The sequence below is a fragment of the Corticium candelabrum genome, chromosome 9 (genome assembly GCF_963422355.1).
Source record: "Corticium candelabrum chromosome 9, ooCorCand1.1, whole genome shotgun sequence".
Lineage (NCBI taxonomy): Eukaryota > Metazoa > Porifera > Homoscleromorpha > Homosclerophorida > Plakinidae > Corticium > Corticium candelabrum.
The window spans coordinates 7,308,630-7,330,786 of NC_085093.1; the positions used below are offsets into that span (position 1 = coordinate 7,308,630).

General features: G+C 41.3%; 2 protein-coding genes across 3 annotated transcripts; both read left to right on the forward strand.

Moving 5' to 3' along the window:
- The first annotated feature begins 2,307 nt into the window (after nt 1-2,307).
- LOC134184967 (uncharacterized) lies at nt 2,308-7,690 on the forward strand. 2 transcript variants are annotated; one of them, XM_062652742.1, is made up of 7 exons: nt 2,308-2,415; nt 3,015-3,088; nt 3,173-3,323; nt 3,412-3,681; nt 3,743-3,936; nt 4,008-4,077; nt 7,609-7,690. In XM_062652742.1, exons 2-7 carry the CDS (start codon nt 3,053-3,055, stop codon nt 7,644-7,646), a joined length of 759 nt encoding a protein of 252 aa, XP_062508726.1. In that variant the 5' UTR covers nt 2,308-2,415; nt 3,015-3,052; the 3' UTR covers nt 7,647-7,690. The 2 variants fall into 2 exon arrangements, with proteins under 2 accessions (XP_062508726.1, XP_062508727.1); XM_062652743.1 differs by having other exon boundaries at nt 2,320-2,415; nt 3,035-3,088.
- Nucleotides 7,691-14,729: 7,039 nt separating this feature from the next.
- On the forward strand, nt 14,730-21,431 carry LOC134184761 (uncharacterized). The gene is made up of 10 exons (XM_062652505.1): nt 14,730-14,784; nt 18,558-18,589; nt 18,658-18,771; nt 18,848-19,147; nt 19,211-19,327; nt 19,410-19,488; nt 20,053-20,084; nt 20,155-20,322; nt 20,383-21,048; nt 21,116-21,431. Exons 1-10 carry the CDS (start codon nt 14,730-14,732, stop codon nt 21,278-21,280), a joined length of 1,728 nt encoding a protein of 575 aa, XP_062508489.1. The 3' UTR covers nt 21,281-21,431.
- The last annotated feature ends 726 nt before the right edge of the window (nt 21,432-22,157 follow it).

Sequence of the window (22,157 nt, forward strand, 5' to 3'; positions counted from 1 at the left end):
CGGTTGTTTATCGTTGCAAAGGGGCGTGGCTAGCGAGATTACATTTGCAGTGTTCACGTGCACGTAGTCTCGACCATTTCCGTCAACGCGGCGGAAAGGGTCTGGCTATGCGAGACTACTGTACCAGTTCGTTCACGCTGACGTTAATGACATCATAAAAACTAAAGACATATTACATCTGCTGCATGGGCGCGGAGGGTTTCTAACAATGCGACCGTCCTAGCAAATACTCATTGACCCATTTGGCTTCTAATGGACGGATACCGTAGAATCAGTGGCAGATCCTGACTGGAAAAAGGGTGGTGTACATACTATACACAGCTTTGGTCTTCACACGTATTTAGGGGCCGGTCATTACTAAGTGTCCGGAGGGGCTGGCAAATTTGCTGGGAGTCATAACTTTGAAAGGGTCACTCTAGGCATTTGGGTCACCTGTTAGGAGGTCAATTTTTCAGGAATGTTTATGATATTAGCTGTATACATACTATAGAACTGTATGCAAGAACAGTATATTTCTAAGCGCTTTGCACACTTGCATTGCTGAAAACGGCAATTGCTGCTTTACTTGTTTTGTCAGCGCGGGTTAGCTAGAAAGGACGAACTAAGAATCATACCTAGGCCACACTTGAGCTCCGAAACAGACTACAATTTATTGTACACATCTGTATGATTATATACTGCATGTATGCACATATATGGGGGTCATCTATTAAGCTAACCGACAGACAGTGGGGGTCAAAAGTTTTTAGCAGGCATATTTTGCAGAGGTCACATTTCAAACTATGCGGCCTTTGCCAAATTTGCCAACCCCTCTCCCCGGACATGTAATAATGACCGTCCCCTTACAGTCCACATTTTTTATGACTACGGCTACAAATGATGGGGCTATAGCCCGGTCTAGCCCATGCCACGCTACTTCCCTGGTGAGAGTGTCCGTCGGACTAATAAATCAGATTCGCTAGATATCGAGGCCTGCTCTAGCTATACACTCCTGAACTATCTTTTGCGTCTTTTCTAGATCGCAAGGACAAGGCTGTAGATCGAGTTAATATTCCATACGAGAGATTTGTTTATCTTTTAGTCTAGAGCATCGGGACACACCTTCCCAGACCATATGCACCTTCCTATGTATAGTCTCGCGTGGCCAAATCGCTCGATTTCAAATGTCTGGCCACGCGAGTACAATTTGGTTGGTCTAATTGGGTACTGTACAGCATAACCGATACTGTCATTGCATGGAGCGGTAGTAGAGTTCGCGGTAACACGGAGAACGTACATATGTTGGCAAGTCATCCTTAGTTAGACTAGTTTTACGCTATGATAACACGTCGCAACGAAGTTTTCTGACCGTCTACTGAAACGCCGCGCCAGTACAGTACACGTATTTGTTGAACCCTGTCGTGGAAATTACCGTAAACATGCAAGCTTTTGGTAAAGTACGGGACGTGTGAATAGTTGACTGTATAGGTGGCATTCATCTCCTGAAGGCGTTTCTCGGTTGTCACGTACACACATGCAGTTCCTAGCTAGAATACAAAGGGATGGGCGACGGAACTTCACGAGGCTTTTCGTCGCCGGAATCATGTATTGTGTTTGGTATGAGATTAATCATATAATGGATATCGTAAACGTTTCAAGATTTGTAAGCTATCTAAAGTCTCTAGCGAAGGACAGTAGTTTCTCAAAACAAGCGGATGGTCACGTGACTGTGGAATTTGTTGCCGACACCCCCAATCTGTAGGATCCCGGAGCTTCCGCCGCCACTGCACCTGTTCCTTTAGCTTGCGACGGGTCTCTTCGAAGTAATGCGGCTTCCAACAAGACTGTCGAAATGACTTCACCAATCAATAATCCAATCAACGGGATTTTTGGAAACGGGACACTCCATTACATTTTCTTTGTCGTCAAGGGGATATTAACTATTTAATTAAACAATCAATAGTCTGAGAACGAGATACTACTGACCGGGATCTAACTGAGCGAAATTCTTCATGAGAATTCTGTCCAGCTGATAATTTTTCAGAGATACACACACTTCATCAGAACGGCCGGAATTTAGTCATGCAACAACATGTACTGTACATCTAGACGTGCATACATTGGGATATTCGATTCTTGCTAATTTCTCAGAACGGGATATAATTGAATGGGATATGAAACTCTGAATGAGAATTCCGTCTGGCTGCTAATTTTCATACTAATAGGTAATCTGCCCGTGCGGAGAACGGGATGGTGGGCATATTTATAGATAGACGATGCTACCGCCCACTGTGAGGGTTCTAGTTACAGATTCTCGAACAACGCCCCCTATTGCGTAGTGCTCTTTGCTGTTGCCGAGCCGCTGGTTGCAGGATCCACTCTTCAGTGTAGCGTACGTACGCAAACCTGAGGTCAAGTCAAAGCTAGGAGACAACGGTGAGTTGGTAGGCGAGCATGCAGGTGCATGGCCGTCTTGTGTAGAGTATTCCACGCAACTGCTCGCAGTGCAGGCTTGCCGTCAGGCCGCGGCAATTGCATTTGTAGCGTACTGTATAAGATGAAACTTTGTCGGGAATTCATATTGGCGGTTTGCTAAGAAATTTATGGACAATTAAAGCATAATGGCGATTTTATTTTGGCGGTTGGACATCGTCGTTTGATAACTGATATATGTCTTACCATAAGTGGTCTGTGATTGACAGCTGTGTTCGTGGCTCACATTTCCCTAGGTTACTGGTCTCCAGCCATACTGCCTAGCTAGCGATGAAGAACTGCTCTGTCAGTGCAAAGAATGGCCGTGACCCGCGTAAACGTGACAGTCCAGCTTCATCCCTAACCTCATGGCCTCACAACAGACAGCAAGCAGGGATTACCGACCATCTTGTGGCCTCATCCGCGTGACGTACCACCATGATGTGGTGGTACGTGGGTGACTAATTAATGATGGATTTTACTATTTTTGGTGGTTGCTGAAAAATCCGCTTATCCACCAAAATAAATTTCCTACCAATATTTCTTATACGGTATGTGTTTAGGTATATGTGTTGCATTGCAGTTATAAGCTATAGCCTACATGGTGGTGATTATTCCTGAAAAGCTGCCTTGCAGTGTGAGATCTATTTCAGATTTTATTAAACAGTAGCTGTGTGTTTGCATGTGAGTAATAATTAATTCGTTCTATATGTTTAATTAGTTGCGCAGTTCCTTCGTAATATGTCTGGACGACCCTCTACCGTCAGTTCAAGATGAATTCGTCATAGTTTTCAAGGGCCTTGAGTCAAAACGCAAAAGCCACGGTTCTGCCAAGCAAGTTGACACTAAAACTCTGATTGCAACTACAGGAGGTAAGTATATGATTATATATATAGTCAAAATAGTCACTGCCTCACCTTGTAGGGATGAATCATTATTAATTCTCATTAATATATCCAGAACATGATGTGGCTGAAGATGTGAAAGTTAGTGTGGCTGGAACCAAGGCTGCTAGGATTAAGCAATTTCGCATGACCTTTCTCACTCCTTTCCAAATGATTTGTCGTTTGCTGCCTGATGTTGGTGCTATTCACGGAGCAGCTGCTCTGGCACGTTGTTTGTTATTGCCTTGTGACAATACCACAACATCAGTGTTGGATGATGAGTTAAATGCACTCTGTGAAAGAACAACTGTGCCAGACAGCCTTAACTTTAAATCAATATTTGGAGGTATTAAGTAAAAATTAAGGTATACTTTGGGTATTAATTGCTGTCATGGTTTTCACTGCAGGTAGCTGCAATGATACAATGTTACATTTTGCTGCCGAGAATGGTTTGCAGAAGTTTGCAGCTCATCTGTTAGGCAAGAGTTCTGGGGCATGTGCTGCAGTACAGGCATTAAATGATGAATCATTAACACCCAAGGATATTGCCAAACAACTAAAAAATGGTGAAGAAATTTGCCAAGTGTTTCAGGAGTTTGAGGTTTGAAGAACTGTTGACTCTGTCACTGTTTGTAGATGTATATACACACACATGTGACTGCATGTATGTAGGAAAACGCTCCAGTTGATAATGTTCCTCTTATACAAACAGCCAAAAAACAGACAATGAGAAGGAACAAGAGTGAGTAACGATTTAATTAAGTTATATGGAAAAAATTGCGTGTGCTGACTAGATTGTAGAGGTGCTCAAAAAGTAACAAATAAACTGAAATGTATCTAACTGATATTAAACAAAGACTATTTTCTAGAACATTTTAGTTTCAAAATGAGAAATCTATAATATTATTTATAAGAGGATGGTTAATTAGGTATATTACTTAGACTATGGTATTGATCTGCTGATAACAAATATTGAACAATAATTATGTTAGAAATGTTTGTCCTGCACCAACAGTTTCAAATAATCTGCAACTATACAGCTTTGAATAATGTGATTGTTATTTGAAAACATGGCTATTTTGGGATGTGCACTACTACACAGAACAATGTTTATGATGGCAGTGCAGTTATTACCCTACTGCTCCTAATGTTTTTTGAGACTAATTCTTTCGAGACTCAAAATATTTTAGAATTTTTTCGAATTCTAATTTTTTGAAGTCTTCATATGCAATACCATATTTCTTCAAATAGTGGTCGCCCTCGTTTAGAAGCCGCAGCTGAAGATACTTAATTGTTGAAAATAGAGGCCGCACTAGTCTGCAAAGTTACTGGACATGCCAATATTACATGCTTTTAATGCTTCCGCTTGTCAATCTCATCGTTTTATGAGCACTTGCACTTGTCTATTAATTGTAACATAATAGTTGTGGCATTTACAGCTAAACCTGCCATGGTTGGCACCTTCAAAAGTGTCCAATTTTTTATGTCAACAGAAAGAACTGTGACACGGTGTGAAGTAGAGACTTAAAAATAGAGGCCGCCCTCGATTAGAGGCCTTAGTTCTGTAACATTGTTAAAATAGAGGGCGCAGCCACTATTTGAAGAAATACGGTGTGTAATTATTTGTTATTTATTCTTTCAAACTGATGCAATTCTCTAAACATTTCTAATTGGCATCTAGAACTACACAATTTCGTGTAGCGGCTATTTTGACGATGTTTTGTGCGCACACGCAAAAACCAAAAGCCTGGACAACTGACAATTTTTGAGACCAAAATATTATTTTTCTGTTGCTTATTTATTATTTTTCGAAGGCAAAATTTTTGAAAAGATTATTACTCAAAAACATTATAGGAGCTGTAGGGTATGTTGTTTACTACTTTAGCATTCTGTTATCACTTGTGCAGATTAGATTATTAATTGTGTTAATAAGTATGCCATTGCATGTTACTGAGTATCCCGTTTCAAGCATACTGTAATAAATTGTAAGTAAGTTGTTCCAGTCTGATCTTTAAATGTCCTGTTCTGATTTTTTAGCATTTTATTTGCTATAGAGATTTTGGATCAGGCATATTTCACTGTAGCCTTGAACTTCCAGACCGCGCAAAGCACACGAACTCTAGTCTAGACTAAAATGATACTAAATTATTTCGGAAGTACTTATCAAAAAGCGATGCTAAATGGTAGTCTAACAGCCTAAGGTTGTTTTACCTAGTTCAATAATGAGATGGCAAAACCGTGCTTTGCATTATGCAAACTTTTCATTTGTAAATACCATGAGATCTCATGAACAAAAAGAGACGTCTTTCGTGTTTACGGTGCTATCTTGGTGGACAGCATGAAGCGACGACTCTTTGATTATTCGGCAGAACGCTAGCTAGCCTAACCGCTCGACTAGCGAGACTACTGCTCAACCAGTTATCAAAGGCGATGGTTTAGCAATGCTGCTGTGCATGCATGTCCTGCTGGAAAGATTGAGAAACTGAAGCTGAAGCTAAAACTAAGACGCGTGCGTGCACTAGAGTCTTCATTCACGACTCTGGAGTGCACTTAGCAACCCAAGAGGATTTCACACATACGTAATCAGCGTTAGTGCACTTAGCATAACCAATTACTGCTAAACCAATCAGAATTTACAACCGACATTCCGGTTCTAAAATACTGATTGGCTTAGAAGGCTATTTCCAAAATTATTTTAGTACCGTTCTGGGCCAGACTAGAGTTCACGCGCTCTCTAGCCTGGAAGTTCGAGGCTATATAATTATGCTGTTACTTACTATAATCATGTTTTAGGCAAATTTAGTTATTAGTAAGTATCTCGTTCTGGCTGGGCAATTAGATTGAGGAAAGAGTGTGTCTACATGACAATACACCTTGGAGATTCATTTAAAAATGAGGTCAAACCAGTTACTCTTTCTTTAGAGGGCACTAGCCTCGCAAGCCAGGCTCTTCCGCGCAGTCACTGAGCTAACCGCGTACCGCACGTGAATCACACGAGGAGGAGGAGCTTTTACCGGAATTGCTCCAGGGCGAGAAGAGCCTGGTCGCTTTCGAGAACGTCATAGTGACGTGGGACCCCCGATCCGGTTTCATAGCTTGATAAAGCTAATGCTATTAGGTAAGCATGTAGGTACGAAAGTTGAGAACACGCGACATCGCTTCACGCACTTGCTTGTTTTGCACGAAGTACGTAGTTGACATCATCGTTCGCTTCTAGTACGTATGTAGACAGCTCAGCCATGTAATATTCTGCAGTGTCACGACTCCATTTCAGCATTCAGTTTCGCCAACAGCACACCGCCGAATCTAGATCTGCAGCGCAGTAGTTTGAGAAATGAACTCATTGTACGCGGTTAGTGTATATATGTAGCAGTCAGAGTCCATGCACTGAAACAAGTCGTACGTAGTACACGTGCAACTACGAGTCAACTCTACACTACCTGAACATGGTAGGTCGACTGCACTGCTGTTTTCCCATGCGTAGATGTTTCCAGTTCACCGTGAGGAGAGCCAATATCGTACAAAAGTGCTGCTTGCTGAGTCGAAAGTACCGTCACATAGACTGCGTTAGCAATACACGCAAATCTGATCATGACGTGGAGAGGTCAACAAGCTGTAGGCCACTGTTTTCATGAACCATTGAGTGAAACTGGGCCGGCAGTTCTCACACCATTTCCCCCACAGACTATGGATGTCAGAGTAGACGCGCAAGAGTGGTGAATAGTTCTACGTCGGTTTCAATTCGCGCAAACCTGCAGATGAGTTCAGTAGAAAGAAACGTTGCTGGAGAGTGTAGGTTCAGCGGACCAGTCCCATGTAGGCCATTCCTACGCTCATTATTCACCAGCACTTCGTCCATCGACGGCTTCACTGGATTTTGTGTTCACGCGCTCTCCGCGGAGGGCTACCTCTCTGCTTCATGTATCAGCGCAATTACAGTAACGAGCTCTTTAGGAAATCGAATTAGCCTTATGCAAGCTATGAAACCGGATCGGGGGTCCCACGTCACTATGACGTTCTCGAAAGCGACCAGGCTCTTCTCGCGCTGGAGCAATTCCGGTAAAAGCGCCTCCTCCTCGTGTGATTCACGTGCGGTTAGCTCAGCGACTGCGCGGAAGAGCCTGGCTTGCGAGGCTAAGAGGGCACCATGTCACTAAAAATGACCTAGTTAACAATTTTGTGTATGGTAATGCATGTTTATGATGAAATTCGATAACGATAAAAGTAAGCTATAGCTAATTACAACGTTGGCATATATGGATTTTATAACTAGTAATTGAAGCTGTGTTTACACCGTCACTTCAGCTATGAGCCTTCAAAGTTCTGAACATCACATACGATAGGAGTAATTGTAGCGTAGAATTACGAATATAGTCTACACACTATTTCCTTTCTGAACGTGCTACTTGTAAAATTTATCTAAATCATGCATAGTGCCTATCGTTTTGCATGACCACAAAGTCCGTAAATAGTCTGTAGTCGTCAAAGTAGAGTTATCGTATACGGGACATAAATCGCTCATGGTTAAGTAATGTTAGATTTCTGTATAAATATCGTAAAACCAAGAAAGCGATCGATTTTGCATGAGCAGTCGCAGACATGTAAGTTCTGGTGTTCTGACAAGAAGTGGCAATTGCAAACATGTATTGCACTGTTCTGGTTATCAAACTCTTTCATGAACGTTTTGCACATCTGATTGGCTGTTTGGCCATTGTTTCTGGTTGCCACGTTTGATATAAAGGAAATACTACTCCGTGATTGGACCACACAAAGAGGCATGGCACATTCCTGCAGCGTGACAGACATAGTCAGCCAGCCAGCCACATACTCCTCAAACCGGAAGTCGGTTCACCACTAGAGGTTTAGAGTACGCTACTCGCCAAGTCTCGTGACCTGTACAAAGTCCCATTTCATATGGTTCATAGCTGAACTAGTACTTCAAGCTGTGTTTACACCCTTGCTTCCACAGCTATGAGCCTACTGAACACCACATACTACAATAGAGGATTAATTTTGGCGAAGAATTAGGAATATGCACACTGTTTTCTTTCTAACTGTGCTATACCTGTCAAGTTTATCTAAAACCATACATCACGACTGTCGTTTCGCGTAACTGCAACATCCGTAAATAGTCTGTAGTCGTCAAAGTACTATCGCAAGAGTTATCTATTGCATACGGACGTATAATCGCTCATGGTTACGTAATGTTAGATTCTCGTATATATATATATATATATATATATATATATATATATATATATATATATATATATATATATATATATATTGTAAACCCAAGAAAGCGATTGATTTCGGGTCAGCTGTTGTAGACTGGTAAGTTTTGCTGTTTATTTCCGACAAGACCTAACAATTGCAAATATGAATTGCACTATTCTGGTAAGAAAACTTTCTCATGAAAGTTTTGCGCATACGATTGGCTGTTCGTCTGTTGCCTTTGGTTGCCACATACGACATAGAGGAAATATTGCTTCTTAATTAGACCACACAAAGAAGGTGTGGCACATTCCTGCAGTGTGACAGGCATAGCCAGCCAGCCACATAGTCCCCAGACCGGAAGTCGGTTCAGCCCTATACGTTTAGAGTACACTACTCGCCACTTGTGACTTTTACTAGTAGTTGAAGCTGTGTTTACACCCTTGCTTCCACAGCTATTAGCCTTCAAAGTCCTGAACACCACGTACGGTAGGATTAGTTGACGCAAAGAATTAATTACGAATATAGTCTAAACACGCTATTTTCTTTCTGAACATGCTACCTGTAAAATTTATCTAAAATCGTACATGGCGACTGTCGTTTTGCATGACCGCAAAGTCCGTAAATAGCCTGTACTCGTTGTAGAGTTATCATAAACGGGATATAGAATTGCTCATGGTTACGTAATGTTAGATTCCCATATAAATATCGTAAAACCAAAAAAGCGATCGATTTCAGGTCAGCAGTTGTAGACAGGTGAGTTCTGTTGTGTATTTCCGACAAGACCTAACAATCGCAAACATGAATTACACTGTTCTGGTAAGAAACTTTCTTATGAAAGTTTTGTGCATACGATTGGCTGTTCGTCCATTGTCTTTGGTTGCCACGTACGACATAAAGGAAATACTGTTCCCTGATTGGACCACACAAAGAAGGCATGGCACATTCTTGCAGCGTGCAGACATAGTCAGCCAGCCACATTGTCCCCAGACTGGAAGTCGGTTCAGCCCTATGCGTTTAGAGTACGCTACTCGCCAAGTCTCGTGACTTTTACAAAGTCCCTTTTCTTGTATTTGTATTTGTATTTGTATTTGTATTTGTATTTCTTTTACTATGGAAAACCCACAACTCAGCGGTTAATCTTCCAGGTACCGTACCAAGCACCACACATACATGAATATTTATGTTAACATACATACTGTGTAGTAAGTTAAACACTATCTAATATTCTAGATCTAACTATCATCTACACTGTAACAGAACTTCCGTAGAAGCTGCTTAAAATCAGAGACTTTAGAGACTATTCTTAGCCTAGATGGAAGAGAATTGCAGAAATTTTAAGCACAATACAATGACGACTGCCGAAGTGCTTCGGTGTTTGGATTAGGCATATATATGTAGTCCTGATCGAGTAAGACGATCGAGTGTGATAATGATGATTTTTAAGTGAGCGATACCGGAAGTTGACACTATTAGGAGCTAGAGAATGTAGACACCGGTGAGCGAGTGTACCTAGGTAGAAAGAGTGTCTGGCCTGATATGATTGGAGACCAAACTTAGAGAAGACAGAAGACATATTTCTAGTAGATTCCCTTGGTTTCAGGCCAGAAAGTACTCTCAAAAAGCCTTTTTTCAATTCTCTGAATCTGCTTTGCTATGCTCGCAGTGCTGTTATTTCATACAACAGCCAATAATCTAGATCAGGCTGAGTCACTGATTTCACAATAGCTAGTTGAGAGTGGTGGTCAAGGAGATGATGACAACGATATACAAAAGATCCCAATCTTTCTGCCACTTTTCTTAAGTTAACAACTGTGTCGAGCTGCGGGCGCCAGTTTAGCTTTTTATCAAAACATAACACCTAGATATTTTGCTGAGTTTTTTGGTTTTGGGAAGTTTTACCAATCTTGATGAAGTAGTGATCTTGATCGAATATTTTAAATAGCAACAACTCAGACTTTTTCATTCAATGCCATCATATTGTGTTGGTACCAGATCGAACTGCAAGGTAGAAGTCACTTCATTAGATGATTTCCCACTTGTGTAGATGCACGCATCGTCTGCAAATAGAATAAGGGAAGACTCTGTGACATCAGAGGGCAGATCCCCGGTATAATAATTGAACAATAATGGTCCAAGCTTAGAACCTTGTGGAACACCTCGTACAACAGGGATCTTTGGACAGAGAGCATTTCCAACTTTCATAAATTGTCAGCAGCCGGTAAGATAGTTAGAAAACCAGGAATGAGCAGTGCCATCGACTCCGTCAAAGACAGCTTACGAAGAAGTAGACGATGATTCACTGTCAAATGCTTTTTGAACATCAAGGAGCACGGCTCCCGAACAACGACGATTATCTTTTGCTTCGCGTAGGTCATCAGCTAGTATGCTGACAGAATTCTGGGTTGATCGACCTTTTCAAAAACCAGGCTGACATTCTGGTAAAAGCGAGTTCACTTCCAATTGCTGACTAAGATTGTTAAAGACAAACTTTTCCAAAAGTTTGGAGACAATTTGCAAAAGAGAAATAGGCCAATAGTTTGTTGGATCACTTTGGGCACCCAATTTAAAGAGTAATTTTGGCGCATTTCCGATCTTCAGGAAGTTCACCAGAAGCCAGCGAGGTATTGAAGAGTGCTACTAGAGAGGGAGCAATGGCAGCTGCACCAATTTTGAGATATTTTGCTTCTACTTTATCCCAGCCACTTGCTTTGTTTACATCAAGTTTTGATAGTAGATTGTGAACTTCCAGCTCAGTAATAGTCGAGAAATAAAAGAGATTAGTAGATCCTTGGAATTGCTTCTGCGACTGGGAGCTACTAAATTCAGCAGACTCAATTGTCCTGACAGCTGAACTAAATTGTCTGCCAAAAGTTGCTACGGGTGGTAACTGAACAGAAGAAACTCTATTGTGCCCCAAAATTTGATTGATGGTATTCCAAAACTTTGAAGGACATTTGTGTATAGCAGTTAGCTTTTCCCGAAAGAACTTGGCGTTGGCATCACGAAGGGCATACTTTTTACTTCATTACAAAATTCTCTGTAGAGGTTTTGATAAATTAATCACTCATCAGTTGTTCTCTTTCGAGAAATTGATGCCCTACGGCAATATTCTTGCTTATGGACAGAGTCAATAATAGTGGGCAACATTCAGGGTAATGAAGGTCAAGATTGTTGACGTCGTGTTTAATAGGAAAATGACAATCCGCTATTTGCATGGATATAGACGTCCAGGTATTCCACTGATCATTAATGTTTTCAAACGAGGAAATCATTGACCAAGGCGCTGTATTTGAGTCATCTAGAAATTTTGTAATGCACGTACTACTTTGACATCGAGAACAAAGCAATTGGACGAATCATACATTGTGAGCTTCTGATAGTACAAATAAGATTGTGATCACTCAATCCACTTGAATCCAAAGATGAAGTCTCGGTGAAAAATAATGAAGCAGTAACTAGGATTGCATCAGTAAGTGTAGAAGAAGTAGCTGTGGTGTGAGTGGGAGATTCCACTAAATTTTGGAGCTGAAGAAGGTTGATACTATCACTTTTTAATAGGTCATTCTTTGTATTAAAAAGTCAGCATTTAAATCTCCTAGGAGAGTAACATCACAGGTAGGAAAATCAGCATAGATGGCATTATAAACATAAGAGGCTGTGTGAATTTATAAAAACACGCCGAAGGTGGACGATACAAACAGCCAACACCAGATCTTTTCCATGACAAAACTCCACTTCAACAAGAATACTTTTCAGTTCTCCAGAACTTGGGAGATGAGATTGAAGAGCAGAAATTTCTGAACAACGTAGATGCGGAGAAATATAGAGACACACTTCACCACCGTAGTGAGAGCGATCTGACCTATAAAGTTTGTAGCCTCTAACACTGACAAGACCACTGCAAATAGATTCATCCAACTTCGTTTCACCTAGCGCTAAAGTATCAACTACATGAGCAGTACTGCAGCAACAGCCGAATCTGATTCAGTTTCGAGACTAATCCATTGCTGTTCAAATGAGCCAAAAGGTAGCCACGATGAGAGTCCCGTATTTTTCTAACATTAGAAAACAATGAACCATTAATATTAATATCATGCAATTTAGAACACTGCTGTCAATAGGCATAGCAGCAAGTGAATTATGAGAGACTTCAAAGAAGGAGTCTTCAAACTGTGGGACGCCTCATCTGTAACAGTCCCAGTTACTCATTTCCTGAGCTAAACGTAAATAGGTAGTGTTGGGCATGTCCAAACAAGTAGTATGATACCATGTAAGACATGAGTCGCAAAAAGTCTCGTATTGATTCTTACGCACGCCTTTGACACAGTAACCACACAAAGACTTGACTGGACTAAGGTTTAATTTAACATCACCGCACAGGAAGAGAAAGAAAAGCCATAGTCTTGACTTGCCATTATGAAGTAATAGTAGCTGACCGTTACATGAAGAGTTATGATGTAGTAACTGCCGGCGGTTACATAAACGATCAAGCCGAACAACTAAACCATCCTCCATGAAAGTGTATCTATACAACAGCAGTGTAAATTTATCAGCTTTCACAAATCCCCATGACGAGACATCCTGACAAAAACAATGATTCTCATAGCGTACTGACGAAGAAGAACTCGGAACACTTAAAACATCGAGCAGTTTAACACACACAAGAGAGCAAACAAAGAACCTATTCTTAAAGGCTCATAGCTGAACAAAGTCCCATTTCTTATGGCTCATAGCTGAAATAGTGAAAGATTGTGTGTGTGTGTGTGTGTGTGTGTGTGTGTGTGTGTGTGTGTGTGTGTGTGTGTGTGTGTGTGTGTGTGTGTGTGTGTGGTGTATGCAGGGTTCTTCTAAATAGAATGAAGAAACTGTCAACAGATTGTTGAAGGAGAATCAGTGTGGTCTTAGGAAAGGGCTAGGTTGTGCAGACCAGCTAGCTGTTTCACTACGCATGTTGATGGAACGTGCACGTGAATTTCATCAACCACTCTTGTGTTTGTGGACCTAAAGAAAGCATATGCCTCAGTTAATCATGGAGCATTATGATCTGCTAGAGTTGTGTTATGGCTTAACTTAATTAACACCGACGATATTAAACATCTTGAAGGCTCTCTTTAATTAAAGACACCAGTGGAGCTGTGAGAGCATATGGCTAAGTTTTCAAAGAGTTTTGGATTGGAAATGGTGTTAGACAGGGTGACATGTTGGCACCCATATTGTTTAACCTATTTTTTGATGCAGTTAACGTTATTAACGTGTCTCTGCAGAAGCACCCAGGGAATGGAGTTACCATCCACCGGCGTAGTGTCGGGGGGAGGGGGGCTGGGGGAGGGGGGCTGGGGGAGGCTATAGCCCCCAAACATTTTGGGCGTGTCATTTCGCTTCAAGCAAAGCTATAATTTTAAGTTACTAAACAGTGACAGTCCGCTTAATCTCAGCGTAGTATGTTGACGATCGACGACGTTAATTGACTCTACCTCTTTGACAATACACATCATCATTTCAGTATGATAAAACCAGTGTCGAGAAGTCATGAACACGGAAAGTGCGCATGACCATCATTTATTTGAGACGTTTACTACGCTATTTGGCAACGGAAGAGTCAAAGAAGACCGCATCAAAAAAGCATGCAGAAGCCTATCCATCAATTATTTTTAAGTAAGTGTAGTTAAGGTCGACAACTGATTGACCGGAGAATGGAATTTCCTGCGGCTCCGGCTGCTACCTAATGATTTGCTTACATTCCACGGTACTTTCTTCACAGATTATTCTAGCTAACCTAGCTAACCTATATTGCTCGCTATATTACGAAATGCTAAAATTGGTTAACGTCGTTTGCACTGAATTGGTCTTCTAGATTCTATTGTCATCAAAATGCCATTTAATTTGCAATTGACCATTGCAACGAGCCATGAAAACATTTTTGGCATGGATTGTAACAGTGTTTTCACTCCTTTATACGCACACTGACGGCACTCAGTCCTGCAACTTGTTTGTAACTTGAAATTTATAATATTTACTTACTTAGATGTATACAGACTGCGAGCTAAAAAGTAGAAAATGGGCGTGGCTTTGCATGTAAGAAATAGGCGTGGTTTCCGGTCTAATTATTAGATCCCCAAACATGAGGACCACGCTACGCCAGTGTACCATCTTGTTCAACACAAAAGCTGAACTATAATGGGGAGCCCGCAGAAAGCAGATCACACCTTGATCCCAGATCTTGAGTATGCAGGTGACATGTGTCTGCTTAGCAACTCTATGGATGAGTTTGAAGAGATTTTACTATATATACATCTAGATCTGAGCTTCAACCAAATGGGCCTTTCTATCATTTCCCAAAAGACAACAATTCTAGGCATTATACTAACAATTGCAACCAACAACAACTTCCAAGAAGTGTCACTTTACAAGGCACAGATGATCGAGCCTGTAGATCGATTTTGTGGAGGGGTTTTAGTACTTAGGAGGTTCTGTCGCATCATCTTGTCAATTAGACATGCAGAGAGATTAGTACAATAGTTTATAAAGCATCCAACAGCTTCATTCAGATCTCTTTGTAAAATCCTCTGATATCAGAAATCAATCAAACAAGGTATTAAACTAAGAATGTTTAAGACAGCTATCATACAAACTTTTCTTTATGGCAGTGAGGCCTGGTCACCTTAATTTGTCCTATAGCATATCAAGAGACTGCAGATCTAGAGTTTCTGCATGCATTGCTTACGAGTCATCGTGGGCATATCAGTAAGAGAGAAGCAAAGGAGTACTGATGTTCGGGCTAAGGCAAGTACTGAGACGGTGGAAACACCTACAATGATCAGGAAGTGAAGGCTAAGGTGGTTAGGCCACATAGCCAGGATGGAATCTCATCGTATTCCAAGGCAACTGTTTGAAGGAGGTAAACGTTTGTAAGCGGCCAGAAGCGCTGAGATGGGTCGATGTTGTGAGGAGATCTAGAGATTTGAAGAAGTGTAAGCTCAACAAAGAATGGATACACTTTGCCCAACATTGTGCTAAGTGGAGATCCATAGTGGACGCTGTAGTTAGAGTTGAACGAGGAAGCTGAGGAATTGGAAAAGATGGAAAAAGATAAGAGGAAGGAAAGAAATGAGGGGAAGCAAGTATCAGCTAGACAAGACCAACCTACAGTGTACTCAACCTGGTTGCACTTTTACAGCCCAAAACAAGGCAGGTCTTGTCAATCACCAACAACAGAAACATGGAGCAGCAGCTCAAGAGATCCTCATTTGTTGTCGCTGCCACCAAAACTTTAAACAACGAGGTTATAGAAATCATACGAACTTCTGCAATCAAAATCCAGAGTCCAGAGATTACGTTGAGGGCAATAAAGTCAGAGGAAGTGACCTAACAATGTGGCGTACACGACTTACTCAAGTGAAGTCATGGATGGATTGAATGGATGGATGGATGGTGTGTGTGTGTGTGTGTGTGTGTGTGTGTGTGTGTGTGTGTGTGTGTGTGTGTATGTGTGTGTGTGTGTGTGTGTGTGTGTGTGTGTGTGTGTGTGTGTGTGCAGTGTTCTAGCCAGGATTTTTTGCCAACCGTCAATATCTCATGGTATTTACAAATGATATGTTAATCTAGGTAAAACGATCCTACGCTGTTAGACACCATTTAGCATCGCTATTGATAAATTCTTCCGAAATCATTTTAGTATTGACTTGGTCCAGACTAGAGTTCGTGCGCTCTCTGGTCTGGAAATTTGAGGCTACCAGGTACTCAGCTTGGATTGTGTACATCTGGGCGAACAGTGGCGGTGACACCTGAGTAGGATTACAAATTTGAGATTTTTGTCAACAATAGACTTATACACATAGTAAGTAAGTACGTACCTTGAATGTTCCATCACCGTACCACGTCGAGCTTCTTTGAAGAATCGCCAAGTTTTCGGCAGTGCTTAATATCAAGATTCTGCTGTTACCGGAGCCACTGTCATGGAGGAGGAACGGCTTTCTTTCTCCATTATGGTGCTCGTAATCTGTCCATTTCGCAGGAATCACGAAGGCCAGTAGAGTGGTGGGAGCTGGCGGCACAGCATCTTCCCGTTTACGCTTCCTTCACATGGTCTTTTTTAGATTGGATTCCCGCAAAGCGATGTTCCCTGCAGCCGCTTGAGACAGTCCGGCAATGTCATGCCCAACAATTTAACCTATAACCGTTTGACTAATTCAGATCTCAGTTAATTGCTAGATTTGAAATCTCTGAATTTTACCTGATTGGGTGTTTTCCTGGGTTGAAACGGCTCGTTCTCTGATTGCTTCCAGAGCGCCCAGCACTTCCTCGCTGCGTCTCCCGCATGATTGTTTTGTGGGACCTGGGCCACTACCGCGTTTGTACCCAGAATTGTGTGAAGACGGCCCTTGCCCCGGTCTTTGCTCATCTGGCTACGTTCACATCGCCAGAATTTTAGACTACCGTCCAACGAAAACTTGTCAAAGTTGTACAAGAAACCATTATGGCACAACTTTGTCTGTTCTTTGAGCTTAGTACACTTTCCGAAATTGCTGCCATTATCATAGGAAACACGCGCAACAATGACGGGAGCAACAGCTACATAGGCATTTGTACCCCTTGAGTGATTGATACCCTTATCTTATTGGTGTTCCTTGATGTGATGACAGTTATGTCATGCCTTAAATTAAGTTGCAGCCATATTATTGGTGTTCCTTGATGTGATGACAAATGTTTCACGTCTTAACTAACTAATTAACTAATCCCATTGTTTTCGTGCTGCCTTCTGGTTGTCCATGTAAATGTAATTATTGACTTCTGCAACTTAAAGTCAATGCGAATAGAACCGTCACTCAACGTAATAGGCACCTGGCGACCATGCTTCTGTGGCAACTAATTGTATGGCGACTAAGTTTACTGGTGACTAAACTTCCGCGACTAAATGCCCGGTGACTAAATTTCGGCAACTAAATGTCTGGCACCCCTCAAAATCAGTTCATATCTGCGGGGTACAATGCATGGTAGCTAGATCAGACTTTCAGTATGAATTGTTTTCCTTGCATGGCTAAATAGACATAAATAAATATACCAATCAATCAGTACAAATATATGGCCATCTATGCATCTATTGGTAGTCATCAAATAGCAATCATTCCAGTCCTTTAATGAGAAGAGGCAATCCACATACACGTTTGTATTGCCATAAACTCAAAAACGACCCAATGACAAACGATTCTGGTCAAAACTGATTCAGTTGATTTTCTTGGACTGTGCAGAGTACATGCCAATTGAGCCAGGAGTATCAGAGTTTTGCATTTGTAGTATAACTAACACACACACACACACACACACACACACACACACACACACACACACACACACACACACACACACACACACACACACACACACACACACACATGCACACACACACACACACACACACACACACACACACACATGCACACACCACATGCACACAAAATGCCATTTGTATATTTAAAAATTACTTATTTAAACTAGGTATATTTGAAATAGTATCAGTACAGCAATAGATATGCTAGACGTGCAGACCCTGTATTCATGATGATGTTGACATTTTCATGTTGATGTACATCCAATAAAGCATTGAAAGTTTGTTGTGTCTTACCAATAACATACGTACACTACTACCCTTTTTGATGAAATTTTCTGTTTGACTAGTAGAAATCCTGTTTGTAAACAGATCAAGTTTATGGGCTTATTAATTGCTTAACCAGGCGTTACTTTCCCAATTCATAGCTTGCTATTAATTAATGGCATTATATGCTACTGTTCACTGAACACTAGCAGGGTATAACTGCATGTTTTTGTTCCTTTCTAATTCATATAGCTAATATAGCTAATGCTAAGAAAATTATTGTAGCAGAATTCGCTGTTAGATCTTCAACTAAGTTGGTTAATTGTACCCATTTACCATATCACTTCTTGTTGGGATGATGCTTATAATTATACAGACTTTTCTGTAAGTAATATTTTATGGCTTTTTTGCAGGTGTGCTCAGTACTGTTATCACTGAACCTCCTGTATGTGTTCATATGTATCATGTTGCATTTGTGTAATGGTTGTCTCCAATGATATGACTGATATCTAGAAAGAAGAAAAAGATATTGAGAAGGTAAAGAACCGCCTGTCTCTTTTTAAACGATGGAGGCCAAGGAAGAAAGGTGAAAAGAAGAAAGACTGCAGTAGATCCTCTATTGACCAGGTATTAGTGTATATTCAGTGTTATGGTTGAGTAACTAGACGCTTAATTCTCAAAGTCCACTTGTGACATTGAATAGGAAAACTCTGCAACATGTGATCAGTCAATAGAAAACAAAGGGTCTGTAATTTCTCGACCACCAATGCCACTACCAACAAACACAAACACAGATGCTTTTGAAGAAGATGATATCGAATATAGCCAGTCACAGAGTAGTGAAGAGTCTGAAGACAACAACCTCTATCTTGATATGTCGAATGAGGAAGATTTTAACCTGATTCCACTGCCACGTACACTTCATCCAGTGATTGGTAAAGCACTTGTAACGACATCATACACACATGGTGACTGTGATCCTTCAGACTCACTATCTGTGAACGTTAGTATCTTAAGATTGCTTTCTGATGTTGCATGAAACAATGTGATACCGACTTATGTGCAGGCTGGTGAACTTCTTGATGTCATTGAAATTTCTGGAGCATGGGCACGTGTCTCATCAAAGGGTAGTGAAGGACGAGTTATGCTGTCCTGTCTCAGTTTGCAGCTAGGTGATAAAGATGTACGTGTGGCATGATGTCTTTTCTCCTAGTCTTCTTATATATTCATTTTGCTAAGAATTCACTGTTAATTCTGAAATACAGGTTGAGGATCCAGATTATGAGCAAGTTGAGTTCAGTGAAGTGAAGACTGATGCTAATGTGACTGATTTTCAACCTTGTGGTTAGCTTAAAAACATCCAGACCAGAGAGCACGCAAATTTAAGCACGGGAACTGGACTAAAATTTCGGAAGTACTTATCAAGAAGCGATTCTAAATGGTAGTTTAAATTGTAATAGGGTCATTTTACCTAGTTCAATAACGAGATGGAAGATAACGTACTTTTGCATTACGCAAACATATCATTTGTAAAAATGATTATTCGGCAGAACGCTAGCTAGTCTACCTGCATGCTCGACTAGTTGTCAAGGTGATGGTCTAGCGATGCTGCTATGCATGCCCTGTCACCACAACTTTGAAAAGATTGAAGAACTGAAGCTGAAACTATGTAAAAATAAACGCGTGCGTGCGTGCACTCTGGCAGAGTCTTCAGTCATGCACTTAACATTAGCAATTGCTGCTAAACCAATCAGAATTCACAACCAACATTCTGGTTCTAAGACACTGATTGGCTTAGAAGGCTATTTCTGAAATCCGTGCCGTCTGGTCTGGAAATTTGAGGCTACTTTCTTGTTAGTGTTATAAGATTGCTGTACTAGACTAACATTGAATGTTGATGGCATATAGATCAACGACTGAGTTCTGGGTCAGGAAATGCAGTGAGTAAAATGATGTGTTAACTCAAGGTATTCTCTAATGTATAGGTTATATCTATGTGTATATATATAGTATGTGGCTCTTTATGACTGGGTTCCACAAGAATCAAATCAGCTTTGTTTCTATGTTGGTGACAACCTACACATAGTTGAAGAGAGTGATGATGGTTGGTGGCTGGGTTACATCAAGGGAATGCCTGATGTGCAAGGTTTGGTGCCATCTAATTACATAACCAAACAGGTGTGGGCTTAAAGCTTAGTGTGTGTACGTAAATTTATTACAGCACACCTCTCATTACAGATTGATGTCTTTGAAGCTCAGTCACCTGACAGTTTTGTAAGTGCTCGATTCTCATCTAATTTGGTCAACTCTACCGAAATCAGTGACACCAACAACATTAGAAGTCTGCAATCTGAGTGTACATCATCTGGTGATTCAAACACACCAATTTCAATAATGCACTCTAAGGTCCCCCCACCGGCTACAAAAGACAACTTTGAAGAGTCACTGAAACCTCCACTGCCTCCAAAAACCATAGGGCAGTCCAATTCTTTTGGCCACAATCCTCTGCCAAGAGAACGAACAAATAGTGTGATAGGAAACGTTGCTGAACTGCAAAAGAGGTTTAAAGAAGGTTCTTATTCAGAACAAAGTACTACAAGTGGAATGGCTGTGGCAAGCCGTTCACTGCGTGATCAAAAGTGTAGGTCTCTTCCGTCAAGCCCTACACCTAAAAGAAGGCAAACAATCCTTACAAGCAACACTGCTTCCATAAATAGAAAAACAGATGATGTGCAACCTTCCAACTGGCTTACCACAAATCGACTCATTGATAGTCCTCTCTTTCAACGACAAGCTGCAGCTACAGATGCACAGAACAAGAAAGAAAACAAAGACTGTAGACCAAACCATGCACAAAATTGCCCTTCTCCGTATGGTAGTTTCAAACAGGACAGTGAATCAAAGGTAGATGTGCCAGCAATGATTTTGTTGTATATAACATATGTAAGATATTGTATGGTGTTTACTGTAGAGGCGAGCTCTTTTTGACTACACTGCATCTGAAGAGAATGAGTTGTCATTCAAGAAGGGTGATATCATCACTGTTGACATCAGAAAGTCAAGTGACGAGTGGCTGTTTGCAAGCCTTCAAGGCAGACATGGCTATGCTCCAGCCAACTATGTACAACGTATCTAACCAATTTGCCAAACTCTTGCAAAACTTGGTTTCAATTGCATTTGACGTACATAATTAACACATCTTTACTAGAAATGATCGATGGCTTGGTGCATGGGATCGAGATGACAGCATTGACAAAAGTTTTTATTCTATTAATCATAGATTTGGATCGATCCTGTGGTGGCACGTTACTAGCCTCGTCCCCAGACTCTCTCGTGCTAGTCTTGTCCGGTGCCCGTATAACAATTCCAGGCGCGGGAGAGTCTGGGATCATTCCGCCTACTTCCTGCCATATCTCCTTACTAAATGCTCACTAAGTGTCGTCCCCAACGTCAGCAACTGTCACCCCGAACGTCAACAAGTGTCCCGTAACTTGTTGGTCTGATCCAATAAACGTATCACACTGGATGCCATGACCACTGTTTGGTGTTTGTGGCATATCCAGCACTTGCAGACAACTGAAGCATATTGAAAAGGTAAGACTAGTACTATGGAGTGTTGGTGACGGGTTTCGTGTAGGCTTGTAGTCTGAGATCTACAAGTGGCGGATGCGGAGTGATGACCTTCTACGTAGTTCACACGCGGCCATGAGCGTTTGTGCGCAGACTAGACTCTGTAGCAAAAAGAGCGCAATGGCAAGGAAAGGGGTTGATCTTGACATGAAACTACTGTCTACCGTTCGAAAAGTCTTCAAGTATGAAAACAAATACATCTTTTCGCGAAAGAATAGCCGTGGAAGCTTCAAGTTGACCCTCCAGACCGTAGTTGCATGTCAAGATCAACCCCTTCCCTTACCATTGCGCGCTTTTTGCTACAGAGTCTAGTCTGCGCGCAAAAACGCTCATGGCCGCGTGTGAACTACGTAGAAGGTCATCACTCCGGATCCGCCACTTGT

Coding starts and splice junctions, on each gene's coding strand:
- LOC134184967 (XM_062652742.1), top strand. CDS start 3,053: ATGGTGGTGATTATTCCTGAAAAGCTGCCTTGCAGT. Junction 3,324..3,411: donor TCTGATTGCAACTACAGGAG/GTAAGTATATGA, acceptor TAATATATCCAG/AACATGATGTGGCTGAAGAT. Junction 4,078..7,608: donor GACAATGAGAAGGAACAAGA/GTGAGTAACGAT, acceptor TTTTATAACTAG/TAATTGAAGCTGTGTTTACA.
- LOC134184761 (XM_062652505.1), top strand. CDS start 14,730: ATGGGGAGCCCGCAGAAAGCAGATCACACCTTGATCCCAGATCTTGAG. Junction 19,148..19,210: donor CAGACTCACTATCTGTGAAC/GTTAGTATCTTA, acceptor ACTTATGTGCAG/GCTGGTGAACTTCTTGATGT. Junction 19,328..19,409: donor TGCAGCTAGGTGATAAAGAT/GTACGTGTGGCA, acceptor TCTGAAATACAG/GTTGAGGATCCAGATTATGA.